This window comes from Periophthalmus magnuspinnatus, chromosome 19, assembly GCF_009829125.3.
Source record: "Periophthalmus magnuspinnatus isolate fPerMag1 chromosome 19, fPerMag1.2.pri, whole genome shotgun sequence".
Lineage (NCBI taxonomy): Eukaryota > Metazoa > Chordata > Actinopteri > Gobiiformes > Gobiidae > Periophthalmus > Periophthalmus magnuspinnatus.
Window position 1 is genome coordinate 11,219,779 of NC_047144.1, and position 15,335 is coordinate 11,235,113.

General features: G+C 40.3%; 3 protein-coding genes across 16 annotated transcripts in view; 1 reads left to right on the forward strand and 2 right to left on the reverse strand.

The window, feature by feature from the left end:
• Positions 1-330: 330 nt before the first annotated feature.
• Positions 331-3,995, forward strand: cbx1b (chromobox homolog 1b (HP1 beta homolog Drosophila)). Of its 3 annotated transcripts, XM_033984544.2 has the most exons (6): positions 331-558; positions 1,486-1,561; positions 1,799-1,973; positions 2,314-2,461; positions 2,760-2,854; positions 3,296-3,995. In XM_033984544.2, the coding sequence occupies exons 2-6, from the start codon at positions 1,504-1,506 to the stop codon at positions 3,435-3,437; spliced, it is 618 nt and encodes a 205-aa protein (XP_033840435.1). In that variant the 5' UTR covers positions 331-558; positions 1,486-1,503; the 3' UTR covers positions 3,438-3,995. The 3 variants fall into 3 exon arrangements, with proteins under 3 accessions (XP_033840435.1, XP_055085414.1, XP_055085413.1); XM_055229439.1 differs by lacking the exon at positions 1,486-1,561; XM_055229438.1 differs by lacking the exon at positions 331-558 and having other exon boundaries at positions 1,331-1,561.
• nfe2l1b (nfe2 like bZIP transcription factor 1b) lies at positions 334-11,669 on the reverse strand. Of its 10 annotated transcripts, none has more exons than XR_008649116.1 (7): positions 11,411-11,625; positions 9,636-10,441; positions 8,704-8,922; positions 8,424-8,513; positions 8,158-8,310; positions 6,622-8,078; positions 334-397 (listed from the first exon to the last, which is right to left on the reverse strand). XR_008649116.1 is itself a non-coding variant. In XM_055229430.1 (6 exons), the coding sequence occupies exons 2-6, from the start codon at positions 10,188-10,190 to the stop codon at positions 6,714-6,716; spliced, it is 2,382 nt and encodes a 793-aa protein (XP_055085405.1). In that variant the 5' UTR covers positions 10,191-10,441; positions 11,525-11,669; the 3' UTR covers positions 4,945-6,713. The 10 variants fall into 10 exon arrangements, 8 of the variants coding, with proteins under 8 accessions (XP_055085405.1, XP_033840429.1, XP_033840423.1 ...); XR_008649117.1 differs by having other exon boundaries at positions 376-392; XM_055229430.1 differs by lacking the exon at positions 334-397 and having other exon boundaries at positions 4,945-8,078; positions 11,525-11,669.
• Positions 11,670-11,852: 183 nt separating this feature from the next.
• Positions 11,853-15,335, reverse strand: part of cdk5rap3 (CDK5 regulatory subunit associated protein 3) — a 312,712-nt gene continuing 309,229 nt past the window's right edge. The window contains exons 1-14 of one of the 3 annotated variants that reach the window (XM_033984542.2): positions 15,073-15,226; positions 14,800-14,845; positions 14,568-14,699; positions 14,390-14,490; positions 14,266-14,314; positions 13,689-13,867; positions 13,476-13,612; positions 13,163-13,307; positions 12,987-13,088; positions 12,834-12,915; positions 12,662-12,750; positions 12,287-12,492; positions 12,047-12,218; positions 11,853-11,978 (exon numbers count right to left, since the gene is read on the reverse strand). In XM_033984542.2, the coding sequence (XP_033840433.1) occupies positions 11,913-11,978; positions 12,047-12,218; positions 12,287-12,492; positions 12,662-12,750; positions 12,834-12,915; positions 12,987-13,088; positions 13,163-13,307; positions 13,476-13,612; positions 13,689-13,867; positions 14,266-14,314; positions 14,390-14,490; positions 14,568-14,699; positions 14,800-14,845; positions 15,073-15,078 (1,512 nt within the window). In that variant the 5' untranslated portion in view covers positions 15,079-15,226 and the 3' untranslated portion in view covers positions 11,853-11,912. Of the gene's footprint in view, positions 11,979-12,046; positions 12,219-12,286; positions 12,493-12,661; positions 12,751-12,833; positions 12,916-12,986; positions 13,089-13,162; positions 13,308-13,475; positions 13,613-13,688; positions 13,868-14,265; positions 14,315-14,389; positions 14,491-14,567; positions 14,700-14,799; positions 14,849-15,072; positions 15,227-15,335 lie in introns of those variants that run through there. The other 2 variants (XM_033984541.2, XM_055229433.1) reach the window with 2 other exon arrangements.

Genomic DNA, 15,335 nt, shown 5'->3' on the forward strand with positions numbered 1-15,335 from the left:
TATATTCTGTATTTGTATGCCATAGTCTATTTTTTTTACCCTATTTTAATGCATACCCTTATTTTATCATAGTTAATATTATTATTATTATTATTATTATTATTATTATTATTAACATCTTAATGTTGCACTATAACGTCAAAGCAGGTTTCTAGTTTGTCATTTTTTTCCACTGAGAATGCTCATTGGACTGATTCTGATGACGATGATTGATGAATCATGGACATAAACAGGTTGAGCCACTTCTATATTCCAGTCCGGGTTTTTCTCTCGCGGTGTCTGTGTAGACCTATAAATCACATACCCCTTCGCTCTCCATCTTGTCCCCAGTGTGTTCTTCTATCCACGTCGTTTACGAGTCTGTGATTCAGCGCGGCCATCGAGACTGTACACTTTTCTTCCCCCAGCAGCAGACGAAGGAAAAGAAACGATACATTTTGTATTACAATTGGCTTTGTCTGTAGAAATCACATTCTTATAAACCGCGTCGTAAAATCAACACTGCCTTAAAACTCTTATTTTGGATCGGGTGCATAAAAACGTTTAATTTTTAACCCGGTGAGTTTGATTTACCTGCTCCCTCCAAACGTGTTGTTTCAAAGATCATTTGGTCGTGCAGTTGCCACTTGCTAGCTTTTAACATGCATGATTTGATTAAACGATGCTATTACATGGTATTAATTAAATATATTTAATTGAATTAGCCTTTCGCTGAATGACAAATGTGAACATTTGATGCACAAACGCGTCGCGTGTATCGTTGTTTGGGCTGAACATGAAGATGCAGCTAACACTGGACTCACTCAATGAGGGGCTGTCGCTCTGAGGCATTGTTGTGGAAATATTTTCCCTGGGTTAACAACAATAGCTGCAATGGACATATAATTGATATTACATTATTTTGCTTTTTATTTATTGTTAAAACGTAATGAAAATAAAAAGGCATAATCTAAAGCTCGCCAGGTGAACCGCTGGATCTTGTTGAAGACAGTCCAGAGGGTTCCCGGTCTACAGACCAGTTTACATATCTGTGCCAGACAGTTGTGTTTGATTTATTTTAAGTGATCGTTTTGCTCCGTTATAAGCATAGGGTAATCTACAACCCACGCCCACATCACTGTGCAGCACATGGGCAACTAGGCAAAGTGGAGTCAACAGTGTTCACATGGAGTTCACATTATCATATTAATGAGCTGCATGGTTACAAATGGGACTAGATTACAATATGAAAACATAACCTGATAAGTAAATCAAGTAGACTATACATTTGTAAAATGGTACTGTACAAATAAAAATAGTGCCAGACTTGAGTTTGGCTCATGTTTTAAACACTCAGTAGGCACATATAAAAATGCTTATTAAATGAGCTGTGGATCTGCGTTGCCTTGTATTGTTGCCCATGTCTTTATAAACCCCATTATCCAATGCTGTTTTCTCCTCTCTACTACATTGCTTCCTTCATGCAACAATCTTGACGTTGACCAGGAAGCTGCTGGTCGCCTGATGAGTATGAGCACGACTACAGAACCCACTAACGATGCTCCCACTGTTACTGAAGAAGGTTTAAAATATATTATTATTTTCCAACATAAATGTCTCTGTATTTTATGTACTTTTGTAGGAAGGTGTGATTCCCTGTTGTAACTTTGTCCCAGAAGTGGCTATAAATGTGTAAACCCACTAGAAAACTGTGTGTCTCAAGCAGAGTCTTAACTGAAGATCCCTGCATCCCTGTTTTATTCAAAGAAAATGTTCATACGAGGTGCTAATACTTCATGATTGACTTTTATCCCATTAGAAAGCAAAATGGCTACAGCTGTGAAGACAGAGAAGAAGCCAGATGAGGTAGCAGCGCCAGCAGCAGCAGCAGAAGAGGAAGAGGAGGAGGAAGAGTATGTTGTTGAGAAGGTCCTGAACCGACGAGTGGTTAAAGGGAGAGTGGAGTACCTCCTCAAATGGAAAGGCTTTTCAAAGTGAGTCATGTAATATTATATAGTCCTGTGTTTTGGGTAAAATGCATGTGATTTTTATAATATAGCAAGACACTGCACTCCCACCCATTCACCCATACACCAATGTACACATACACTGGATGAAAGCCAAGTGAAGTGTCTTGCCCAAGCACACACAAATAAAAGCAGTTACTCATATCAGGATAGAGTCGGATGTTATTTTTACCTATGCAGTAGAAATTGATGATTTGAAACCATGAGATGGGGCATTGCAGCTTATACAAGCCATGTATTTTAGGTCCATAAGGCAAATAACTACACCAATTTATTGTAACTTTTGCCCATATTTATATTTGTACAGTGAAGATAACACATGGGAACCAGAAGACAACCTGGACTGCCCAGATCTCATCGCAGAGTTTCTTCAGTCTCAAAAGACCGCACAGGAGGGGAAGCGGAAGGCAGATGGAGATGGTGACGACTGTAAATCAAAGAAGAAAAAAGATGATGTAAGTATATTATTATATACACCTTAATGTCACAATTGTGAATATCTGTTATACATAAACAAATATATATATTTAGCTGTATAATGGCAAACCAACAAAAAACACTAAAATTACATTATGTGATAATCTTTGCTTAATCAAAAATATGATGTGCAAAGGGCCCATCTGACACAGCAAAGCCAAAATCATTGTCTTTTAATTAAATGCAATTCATCATGTTTTTGAATGTTTCCCTAACGAAGTGTAATTTTGAAGCTCATGGAAAAAAAACACTTGTCCTTGATTGTCCTTTCTTTAGACAGAGAAGTTGAGGGGTTTTGCTCGAGGTCTGGACCCAGAAAGAATAATTGGCGCCACAGATTCAACGGGAGAGCTTATGTTCCTCATGAAATGGTGAGAAATGTAGCACCTTTGTACAATTTAACACTGTACGTAAAGAAAATCATGCATTTTTGAGACTTTCAGGATATAGATTGGATGATGATCTATACCTAACATTAATGATCCTCCAATTCAGGGGTAAATTATCAATTGAGTCTCAAAAGCATCAGAAATCAAATACTAATGATACTAAAACTGGTATCAAAACAACATACTCAGGACAAGATGTGACCTTTTCTGAAATGTTTTAGAATGATTATGAGCTATATTAGAGCAAATGTAAGACTACTGTATTTTATATTGTATTTGCTAATGGTAAGACATCCAATACATGGGTGGGTGACGTTGCGTAGTTACCCTGCTGGACCAAAACGTGAATTACTAACATTTTCTAATATTTCATCACCCCTAACTAAAATGTTGATTCCCTTATTTTGTGTCTGTCTTATTTAGGAAAAACTCAGATGAAGCAGACCTTGTCCCAGCAAAAGAAGCAAATGTAAAGTGTCCGCAGATTGTCATTTCTTTCTACGAGGAGCGGCTGACCTGGCATTCGTACCCCACCGAAGATGAGAAAAAGGATGATAAAAACTAACCCAGGGTGACAGGGGCAGGGGAGTAAAAAAAAAAAAAAAAAAAGAGTAGTTTTGAGTTTTGAACTTCGTTGTACTTTCCGAGAGGGGATTGGATGGGGATGGGCAGACTGTGACAAGCAAGACACATTTGTCTTTTGATGTAGTATGACTTCATTTCATTCTGCTTTTACCTGGATTTAATCTAAACCTGTATATTCTTCAGATTTGCTTGACACAGGCCAAAAACATAAAGACGCAGTGTTCAGTTTTGAGTTTCCCAGGCCTCTGCAGTATCTTGTTCCCTTTGGGCCAGTGCTTATCATCTTGCCAGGACATTGTATTAGTAAGGTGACATTTCATTTTCTTTTTATATTTTTTGTCAATGTGCCATTTTTACTCTGTACTTTATTGGTCATGTGATTTGCAGGCAAAACTGTGTCCATCTTTGCCTTATACGTAGAACTTGTTTGATGTATGGTTATAAACTGTGCTTTCTTTGTTAAATAATCATTAGTGTTTTCAATAACAGCCATGTCTTGCTTGTCTGTTTTGGAAAATAAAACCACTTTTTGTTATAATTGTTGCTTTGCTGTTTGGTGACTACTTTGTATTTCCCAAAGTGTGCAATTTTATTTTACTATAATGTGTCCCTGCTGGCCAGTGTATGCAATTATCTAGGACCAATACTTTGGCAAATACTTGCATTTTTATATAGTGCTTTTCCACCTTCAAGGTGCTTTACATCAAAGAACCACTTATCCATTCACACATACATCAGTTTACATAGACACTAGGGGGAGGTGGATAAGTGTGTTGCCCGCAGGTACAATGACAGCATTCATCTGTGAGAACTGGAATCGCAAAGCCAACCTGTGGGTCATCATCTGATCATTGATGTTTATGCTAAAGGCGAGGTTTGAATCAGTGGACAAATGTTCTACCAAGTAAGATACTGTCGTACCAGAAGCTTTCTTTCCTGGTTACTTTCTTCGTAACATCCTTGGTAACCATGATGCAATACTCATGATCTTGAATGATAAGTAAAAAGAAGTTTAATATCAACATCTACTCCACAGTACCCCATTTTTTCTGTATCACTGGGTTACTGTTAAATGGAACTCAGCCCTAAACTATAAATGTGTTAGGAAGGGCATCTGGCAGAAAAAGCTATGTCATCAGATCAATTAGTTACAATATGTAATTGATATGGCTCAGTGCAGTCAAAATGCAAACAGAGACTAAAACTGTAAACAGTTTTTTCTTTAATAGAGAATACTAGAGTGGCACCACATAGTCAGAAGTCTAAAAACAAGCTGGCCCATCCTTATTTCATACAATGCAAATATAAAATTATATATACTGTTCAGAATAGGACCTCTTCAAGATTAAGGCAATACAATTTATCCCAAAATATTTTTTCACCTGTGTGCCTGCCAACGTAATCTGTGGAATACACTGGGTTGTAATACCATCAGATGTCCACTCTACCCCAATCAAAAGTCACCACCAGAGAACAGGAGTCACGGGTGAAAATAAAAACACTTTATTAATCAATAAAAACAATTTCTGATTGCCAGCAAATCTCAAAACAGGGAACTACATCCAAACAGAAAGCAGAAGGTTGAGACTTTAATGACGAACTACATAAATGAAGACAAACATGAACATATTTACATGAGACAAGACAAAAGTGCACCAAGTAGTAGCAGTACTGATAGTAGTGTTACACAGAAGTGATGTTAACCAGAGTTTTCATGCCAGAATATCACATATGATGAAGATGAATCCTCTTTCAAAACAAAGACATCTTAATGCTGCAGAGTCTTTTCAGCCTTTTGTAAATATTGTTGTCTAACTGCTATTTCAGCTGCATTGACTGACCTATTTTTAAAGGGTGATGATGAGATACACATACCAATAGACAAACTTCACTCGGGACAAGTAATAGCACTTCTACTTTTGAGAACAAGTTTCCCAAAACCTTTAAAAGTTTGATGAGATAGTGAACTCAAGGCATTCAAAACCAAAGTGGCCACGCAAACACATTCTGCTAACTTTTCAATTCACGCATTCAAAACATCGTCTCATTGGCTCACTTCGTCAAAACGCACACCAACAACATAAATAAGCATTATATTTTAAGCCAACGTCCGGCTTTACAGCAGTTAAAAATGTTAAATTACCTCAATTGGCTTTCAGCTGGGTTACAATGGCAAATAAGTTATCTATACCCAGCTGAGCCTGTAATGCTTAAAACAGGGCAGGACAAGACCAAAATTAAAATGGTGATGAAATATGGCAAATCCTTTAACAGTACATTGGAACCAGTCACTTAAATACCTCATGTGATCACGGCTCAGTTCTTTTAGACCAAAACAAAAATAGGTGTAGGTTGCATAAAGCTGATGTATCTATATCTAAAACCTTGCTTAATACTACAGATTATGGACATTTAATAAGAGCTATCCTAATCGTAGCTCTGTGTGTTTAAAACAGCAGCAAAATAGTAGCAACAAACAGCAAAATGCAAATAGCCAAGCCTTTTAGGGACGAATTACAGTGCTATGTGTAAATAGGAAGTTGATACATTTTGCATTTGCCTCCTCTCTAAAGCACCCCAAAAAGCATCCAACTGCCCCACGTGAACTGAAACCAAAACAGACAAGACCTTCAAAACTGTGGCCAGCCCATGTACAACTTCAGGCCCTCTCTGTCCCATCAATCAATGATTTTTTTCTTTCCATTTCTAGGGTGAGATGTTTAAGATGTTCTTTTCAGTTAGCAAATAAAGAGCATCCTATACCATGGACTTCCTTTTCCTTTGGTATCTAAACCACAAATGCCTGAATCTGGGGAACTCGTCTTCGGCCATCACAAAGTCCTGTAAATCTTTTCATCCAGTGCATAGTAATCCAACCTTCATTGTAAGCGTTCTCCGACTTTTTGTTGAAATCACAATAAATATTCTTCATTAGTGATTCGGTGCAAACAGATCAAGAGAAGCTAGAATTTTACTTATAGCTCATTTTACGTCCTTTGACATCCCTCGCTTATTGTTTTTCCTTTTTCTAAAGAACACGTATCCGTACTTAAACATGGAGCCACTTCTGCTTTAAGTTGTTTCCAAGAAATAAATGCAGGAAAGACTGAAAAAGGGAAAAACTAATGCAGGAAGAGCAGTCAACATTGCCATTTTCTACTCACCAGGATCTTCTCAAAGGAAAAAGGACAACTCTTGCATCTGCAGAAATTCTCAATGACTTTGCAAAGAGATAAATAAACAGCAGCTAAGTCCCTCATTTCTTTTTGTCTTTTTGTTTTTTCTCTGGTTTTCGGTTCTGCTCTGCGTTGGCCATGCTGCGGGGCATGATGAGCACACTGCCGTCGCTGCCGTACTGGAGCGAGTACTCGTTGGGCGGGTAAGGCCTGCCCTCCTCGTCCCGGAGCTGAGTGAAGACTTCCTGGTACAGGCCGTGCATCTTCTGCTTCATCTGTCGAATGGAGCGAATGAACTCCATCTTCTCCTTCAGCAGACGGGCTTTGTCACGCCTCAGCTCCTGCACGTTCTGTTCCAGGTTTATGATGGTGTCCAGTTTGCGCTTGCGGCAGTTCTGTGCTGCCATTTTGTTCTTGCCACGCCTTCTGATGTCCCGGATGAGGGCCAGCTGGGCTTCACTCAGGTGATGTTTGGCTAAAAGCTCATTGAACTCCTCAACGGGCAGGTTTATGATCTTTTCATTGGAGAAGGGGATTTTCATAGCCCGAGCTCGCCGTTCATCCCGGCTTGCGTGCTTGTCCAGTAAGTCCTGATGCTGTTGCAGCTTGGAGCTCTGTTTGTCTCTAATAGATTTCTTGGCATTGGAGAGGGGGAGCTCTGGGCGGTCGGAGAAGGCAGAGGACAACGGCAGGTTGTACGTGTGATTATGGCTGATGTTGTCGAGCTGCGGCAGGTTGTGGAATTGGGACGGGTCCTGGTAGCTCATGCGACAGAGTTTACTAAAGCCGGGCTGGTACCCCCCTGTGGCCCCGTCCTCTGTCTCGGCCGCAGCCACCTCAGAGTCAGTGCTGTAGCCCACAGCGCCCTCTTCTGAGAATGTGGCAGAGGTGGAGGAGGACGAGGCAGCGGAGGAGCAGGAGGTCTCGGAGCTGCTGGGAGAGGCCGGACTGTGACCAGAGTCCAGAGACAGACCAGAGTCTGAGTCCAGCTCGTCCTCCAGCTGAGAGGCCTGCGCCTGGCTGAAGCCCTCCTCCATGGCCAGGTCCAACAGGCTGATCTCATCCAGCATGGACTCCTCCAGCAAGGCGCTGAAGGGGTCCGGGAGGAGGGGCGTGGTTGTGATGTTACTGGAGCTGTTCATGTGTGGCAGAAACACACCCGTCAGGTTAGTGGCTCCAAATGTGGAGTTGATGTTGGAGCTGTTGCCAGAGGCCAGTCTGAGCATGGGGGGGCGAGGTGTGATGCCAGAGTCAAACTGTGGAGTGAATATTTGGGGAAAGTCCTGGCTGCAGCTCGGGAGAGTGGCCTGGTGAAGACTGACATCTTGGTTGATTGGTGTAGAGCGAGTGGCATGCGCAAAGTTACTGTTATTTGACTCAGGTGTGCCATTCGAAACACTGACGGTGGAGTTGTTCTGGACCAAAGTCGCATTAGCGTCCATTGTCTGTGAAACAGAATGTCAGGTGTTTTCTTAAACAGATATGATTTAGTAAAATGATTGATCATTTAATGTATGCTCATACCTGAAGCTCCATGATCGCCATAATGTCCTGCCACTGCTGTTCCAAGTCTAGCTGTGGCTCTGCCTGGGACAGTTGTGTGAGCAGCCCCTGAGAGGTGGAAGGAACGTCTTCATTGGAAACTGCGGTTTCTGTTGCAACAACCGGTGCTGGAAACTGATGGACAAAACACACACAAGTTAAAATCAAAACTATGACAGCTTTCAGTGGTATTATGCGTCGTATGCTATTTAACACATACACGGTTACGTACACACAGTTACGTTTACCTCAGATTCTTGTCCAAATGGAAATGTGGCCTCCAACAGCCTTAGACACTCCTGAAGAGAAAGTGAAGTCTGAGAACCAAGAGCTGGGAGCTAACAAAACAGACACAGTGTCAAAAATCAAGCAATAAAAGTAGAAGGTTGAACTGTAATTAAAAATTTAGCAATTCCAAAATTCCAAAGCCTAATGATCAAGTATAATAACACTCTTCCTGTGTCTGTACATTGTGTATCTAACCCAGCCCGTCCATGTCACACAGTTTAAGGCCTGTGGATCCCTTACCTGCTCTGGGATGCTCTCTCCTGTCTCCCCATCAACAGGCGGCGCTCCCTGTGAGTTCACTCCGTTCCTCCAGCGCTCTTGCTCCGTTCCATTCTTGGTCTCCTGTGGGCGGGGCTTCTCCTCCTCCGTTTCCTTCTGACGGTTACTATAGTTGAACACTTCTCGTCCAGCACCAAGGTCAATGTCCTGTCGCCAAAGGATGTCTATCAAATCAATGTCCTAAATAAAATAGAACAAGTTCATAAATAATGGGGGTACTTTCTGCACCTATATAATAAAACAATAATAGATTAATTCCAATCTGTTTTACTTTTATAAGGAAGAATATATGTTATAATTTATACAAAATTCTAAATATGCATGTTTGCTTGTTACTTAATTATTAAATAGACATTTATGAAAGGCAGCCACATGATGACACCAGAACATGCACTCTTAGACACGATGGTCATCACATGATCAAATAAAACCAAATCCATCTGTTTACACTTTGTAAAACTAAATGACTCTCACAGTATAAACAATAAAAAGCATTCGGTAAGCCCTGAATCAAAATATGAGAAAAAAAACATGATTTTTAACACTAACAGTTCTGATGCAACTCAAGGCTTACACAAAGTCATATGACCTAAGCTTGTATAAGACTTTTTAAATAAATCCCATCGTTTTGGAAAACCGTGAATATGCAAATAAATAGGTCACATCTAAACCTGCAGTTTCTCTTACTCTTTTATCAAAAGTACCAAAAACCTAATTCATTTCTATGACTGTTTTTAGTGTGCTTGATGTGACTCAATCAGTAAAATCTTGTACTTTATAGTAAAACTTGGTGACAGTTAAATTGTAATTACCACATTAATACTGTTGCGATTGTGTATTATCGCATAATCGAAAACGAAATTTTTGTGTAAATATCTGTATGTGAACTATACCTCTTTGGTGAGGTCATCGCCGCTGCTCCTGCCCTGCTCCTGGGTCTCCTCCGAGGCCACGGCTCCCAGGGTGCTCTCCGCTGCATTCAGGTTGTAGGTGGATTCAGGTGCTCCACTTCCTCCCCTCATGGCCGGGGTCGCGTCAGGGCTGTCGGCGTTGTCTAGGCCGGCCCCATTGTCCAGGGTGATTGTGGGGCTGGAGTGGCTGGCGGCGGACACCACGGTCTCTGAATCGCGATGAACCAACCAGGTGTTGAGCTCAGGCGTGGGCACAGAGAGGCGATCCAGCTGCCGCACCTGGTTTAGAAGTCGGCGTGTGGTAAAAAAGTGATCCAGGTCCACACTTTTTGGATGGATGCCATAGCCGTCCAGTGTGTTGCGAAGGTTGTGGAACTGGGTTTGGGTGTAGGCTGAGCTAGGGCCCAGAATGATCTCTCTCAGTGGGGGCAGCTGATTGTTTAAATAGGTGTCTACGTCCACCCGCACCCCAATAAGACTCAGAAGGATGGTGAACTGAATCAGGCCCTCTGTGAAGTACTTTTTCAGGTAAAGCATTTCTTTACAAAGGAACAAAAAGTGAAAGTAAAAAACTAAAATAAAAATGGGGCCAGCTACTTTGGATCTTTACTTTTGCAATACTAGGGGGGTGAGGTGGACACATGAATGTAAAAATACTTTAGGATATTAGGGGAACAAACAATCAAATCAGCAGGGGAATTTTAAAAATGTCATATGAATAGATTTTAGTTTAAATGTCCTCTTCGTGAGAAAACTTTGTTCTTCATAAAGTGTTCCTTGTCCAACACCTGACAAAAGTAAAAACAGCATTATGCTAAACTGAATATTGCAAGAGAAACTGGACATAAGAATAACAAAGCTTTGAAACCTCGATGAACAAACCTACTTGCCTCTACATTACGCCCATGTTATAAAGATACACTTGCTGGATCTCCCACCAGTCCATCCTCGAAAGAAGTGAACGGTTCACTACTCACAGTACAATGCTGGGAGTTCAGCAGGCTACAGATTAAAACAAAGCTCAGACATCACCCCACCCTTGACAGGACAACTACTTCGTATGGGAGCTGGTGAAGGTGAAAGAGGGAGTCTGGAAAGCTCGCAGCCTAGCATCTCTCTGACAGCGGCGTTTGGTGACAGCACGGTCCCTCCCTCTTCACAGCTGCGCCTATCATCGTCCGTATGATGTTAGCTTGTAGCCACAAGCATGTATCTGCTATTTCTATCCCATTAGACTGTTATAACAACACTACTGTAATCTCTGTATTAGGTGCGGTTGGCATAGCCAGTGTACATCCGTCCCTGGTTGTTTATCGTGGCTTATGCATCACCACTTGTATTTTCTTTCTGGCTTTCTACTTCCCGTTGTTGCTAACATCAAGCAATCTCCCTAGCAACAAGTGGAGCAAAAATGAGAGGCAGGCGTGAGATCCAATCACAGGCTAGATTTAATGTGACGACACATAACCCGAGTGTCTATCGGCCAATCAAAACTCGAAACGGGCGGGGCCTGGCCGTCATGCTAAACTACTTCACACTACTGTACTACAGTAAACTAGCTCTGAAAGCTACCCACAGTTAACTACGAGTCTGACACAGCCCCAGATCATTAAAATTACACAAACCACAACATGAATTATATGTCAAGGCTGTAAAAAAGGCTAAATGATTCTGTCATAGCAGTCGTTATCATATACATCGAAAGAGGATAACCGCACACGCACTCACGTTGACTGATAAGTTTTATTTATACTTACGCGTACGCATCAAGAATTTGCAGCAGTGTCTTCATGGCAGCCTTATAACTCATCTAAGAGCTATTGTAACACCCCACTCTAATCACCATCACACATTTCCCTTCGAAAAATCACCTTAAATCCCAGCTTCATTCAATGGCCCACCATGACTTGCAGAATTGCTAGCTGGCCCGGCTGCTAGCATAGCAGCGCCGCTTGACATCAAAACACGCTTCTACACAGAGCATGCGTAGAACATTCTAGTGCTAAGCTTTCATCAGCCGCTGAAATTCCCCATGATGATAATAATAGACTTTATGCATGCGGACTATGCACAGCTAGACTTGATACAACTATAATGCATTACTTAGACAACCTGAATAGCATACACAAATTATGCGTTTGTCTTATAGCTTTATATTTTTTGATTCAATACTAATGAAAAATGAAAATATCCATGGATTATATTACATAGGCATTTTATTTCTGTTGCTAACAGAAGGTAAAACAATCTTATACAATTCTATATGCTGACACCCATTAAGTTGACAGGTCTGTTATGGTACCGCTTTGAAATATCTGCTTCAATCTGCAATAGAAAATAAAAGTCAAATTGATACTGAAGGTAAAAGGGAAAGCACATTAACTAAATCTTACTAGTTTCTGTAGTTCCTTTGTGCATCCCATCAAGAGGTCTACACGAGGCTCCAACCTGGACTGCTCTTCTAGTGTTTCTTGTCTCCTTTCAGCCATTGCAGCACTTTTAAGCACTAAAACATCTGCCTGTTTGAGCTTCTGTCTGAGCATTTCTGTTACACGTTCCACATATCTAAATTAATATAAATGTATTATAAACATGTTATTAACCACAGATAAATTATTATAAGCGGGTGATACCTTGGTGAGGCTAGTATCATGAAGAGATGCTGCATTCGGAGAGTGGTGAGCTGGCCAAGAATACCGCGCACTTCTGTTAACATAACCTGGACATGTTCAGACGTTTGGCCTTGGATCACAGAAGGAGCCAGCTGAAACTGGCTCATGGCCACTACGTCCCCCTCTTCACTCATCTCAGTAAGACGCTGCATTAGAAATACCTCAAGCTAAAAAAGAAAAAAAAACACATAACTAATAAGTATGTATTTTGTGTGTGCAGTCCAGTGAATCCACAAATGTATTTTTTTTATTTTAAATATTGTACAATCAAACAAACATTGATGGTATATGTTGTGTTAGAGTTTAATCGTCATGAAAAACAGGAAACATCTTTACCTCCATTAATTCATCAATAAACTGGTTGCGTGACAGTGGGTTTTCCAGAATTGACAAGGCATCCTCACCCCTTGCCACACCATCAGGACCTGTAACATGACATACACAGCAAATAGTAGCTACAAATGTAATTAAATGATTAGTGAGCTATAGGTAATAAAAATCTTCTTACAGTCTGTGCCAGCATCCACAACTTCAATTTCAATGGGAGCAGGTTCACTGTCCCCCCATTCAATGCCACTAGGATCTGCATCCTGATTAGACAGAATTACATTACTCCATGATAGGCCATATATAAAAACAATGTACAAGTTTGGCCTCTCACCCCAGACTCAAGACTAATGCCCCAGTCAATTCCCTCTTCAACTTGAATGCCATGGTTTAGACCTTGAGTGTCTGAGCTTGTACCAAAGTCTCCCCAGTCAATCTACAAGAAAAATTCTGTCACAACATGCTTGGGAGAATACATCGAGTAAATATATAATGTACACAGACACCTACTGTTCCATCTGTTACTGTTTCGAGAGTGGCTTCTTCTACAACTGGTCTTTCGACCGCCTTGGGAACTTTACCCATTCTCCATTCATAAAAAGTTGTGTTTCCTCTCTTCTGGACAAACGTTAGCATGGGCAGTACTGGTTCAGACCTTTGAGTAATCATAAAATTTGAATAAATATATTATTACCACAGTTTAATTAAGTATAGTATATTGTTTTGAAAGGTACATATACACTCTCTTTTACAAGTAAGTTACCTGAATCATGTGTTACATTTACTCTACTTTACTTTACTTTATTTAGTGAATTATACTTACCACTCACACACAAAGTTGGCAAATGCAGTGTAAAGCTTAATTTGTTCTTCTAACTTTGCAGCATCTCTTCCAACTTCATCAAGTACTGCCGGTAAATCTTTAACAAGGGCTTGTAACTCGCGAGCCACATTTTCTCCCTTGTAAAAAAAAAAAAAAAGTTAAGATGACTATAAAACTGTACAGGTCTGTAATGCAGATTGCGTTTTGACTTACTGTGATGCCATACTGTTTACATGCAGCATAATATCGTTCCCTGAGGTCTGCAGCGGAGCTCTGACACTCCACTTCCCGCCGGCTCAGCTCCTGCTGCAGCTGCTGTGCTTTGGCGATCTGCTTTCTCAGAGCTGGACCTTCATAACTGACATTACGACTCAGCAAACTGGCCAGCTCAGCTACAATGTAAAACACAGTATGTATAGCAATACAATTTTATGCAGATTAATAATAATAATACAAATACAAATACTACTACTACTACTACTACTACTTACCTACCTATAATAATACTAATAATAATAAACCAATGTATAGATGTAAAAAAAATGATTAGATTGGTTTATTTGTCATTTTTATGTGGCATTAAAACAAAATTGTGTTTCACCCAGCCACCACATTTCACTGCAGCAGTAGATGTAGTAGAGGTATAACCAAAACCTTCTGTGCTTAAGTGGCATGTCATTTCCACATCAATTCGGTTGTGTTTTATGCTCAGATGCTTTTCCATTCTTTACAAAACCTTATGCATTGATCTAGGTTCCACTGGCAACAAGATAGGGTAATAAACACTTACCCAAATAGACACTATCCACTTCATAAAGGGTAACAATTTCTTGCCAATCCTAACAGAAAGAAAACACTTTTTTTGGCCTCAGCAGGTTCATTCTTGAAATGGTATCAATATTATAACAGTTTACCTTCATTCTCTGTGATGAATATCTGCCAAAGATGTTTTTAGACGAAGCTTCTGTCTTCCTCAGAATTTCCACAATTCGCATGCAGTGAAAATAGTGAATGTCTGCAAAAATCTAGATAAAATCAGTCACAACATACACACAATCATTTGGAAAAAGATGGACGTTAAAAAACACATACAAGAACCAGAGAGAAGCGACTTGATCTCCTCATTCTCTGGCATGTCCTGGATGGCAGCATTGATCTTCTCTCTTATTACTTTTATAGCACTTTGCCATTTCAAGTTGCAGTGACGTCTGTCTACGAGCCAGTCTGTAGACACGAAAACACAACAAAACCAAGTGGGTAAAATCTCTACATACATTTAATTTGTTTGAAAGAAAGTAGTAAGTGTCCAATTTGTGAGTCTTACCTAGAAGCTTACTGGTTTGTATATCAATAGGGAGGTTTTGTATATTCTGTTAAAATGAGAAAAGAGGTGACTCAATTTAGGACATAATTCAACGAAGTACTAAGTCGCATGGGTGGAAAACAAAGGTTACACATTGTTAAGTATAATTTAAATGCAGTCAGAGAGCATCTGGATAAAATCTAGTTCTGCCAAGTGGACTTTGAGAGTCAATGCTAGCTTAAATTGTTAGCAATGGGTAGCTGTAGAGCGATAAATAAAAAATAACAATCTTACCTCCATTATTTCGTTATAACTGTAAAATCGACTGCGCTGAATGTATCTGTGGTTACATATTAAACAGCTTGAATGTTTTCCTATACAGGATTATTCACGCCATCCGTTTCCCAATGTTTATGACACGTTTGAGGAATAAGAGCCAATCAGAAACGACGTTGTTGCTAAAGGACCAATGGCGTGCGTTTTTACTGGAGGCTTTAGGTGAGTGGTGAATGTTTTTTCCCTGATGTGCGGTTGGAAGTTCATTTATTTTGCCACCA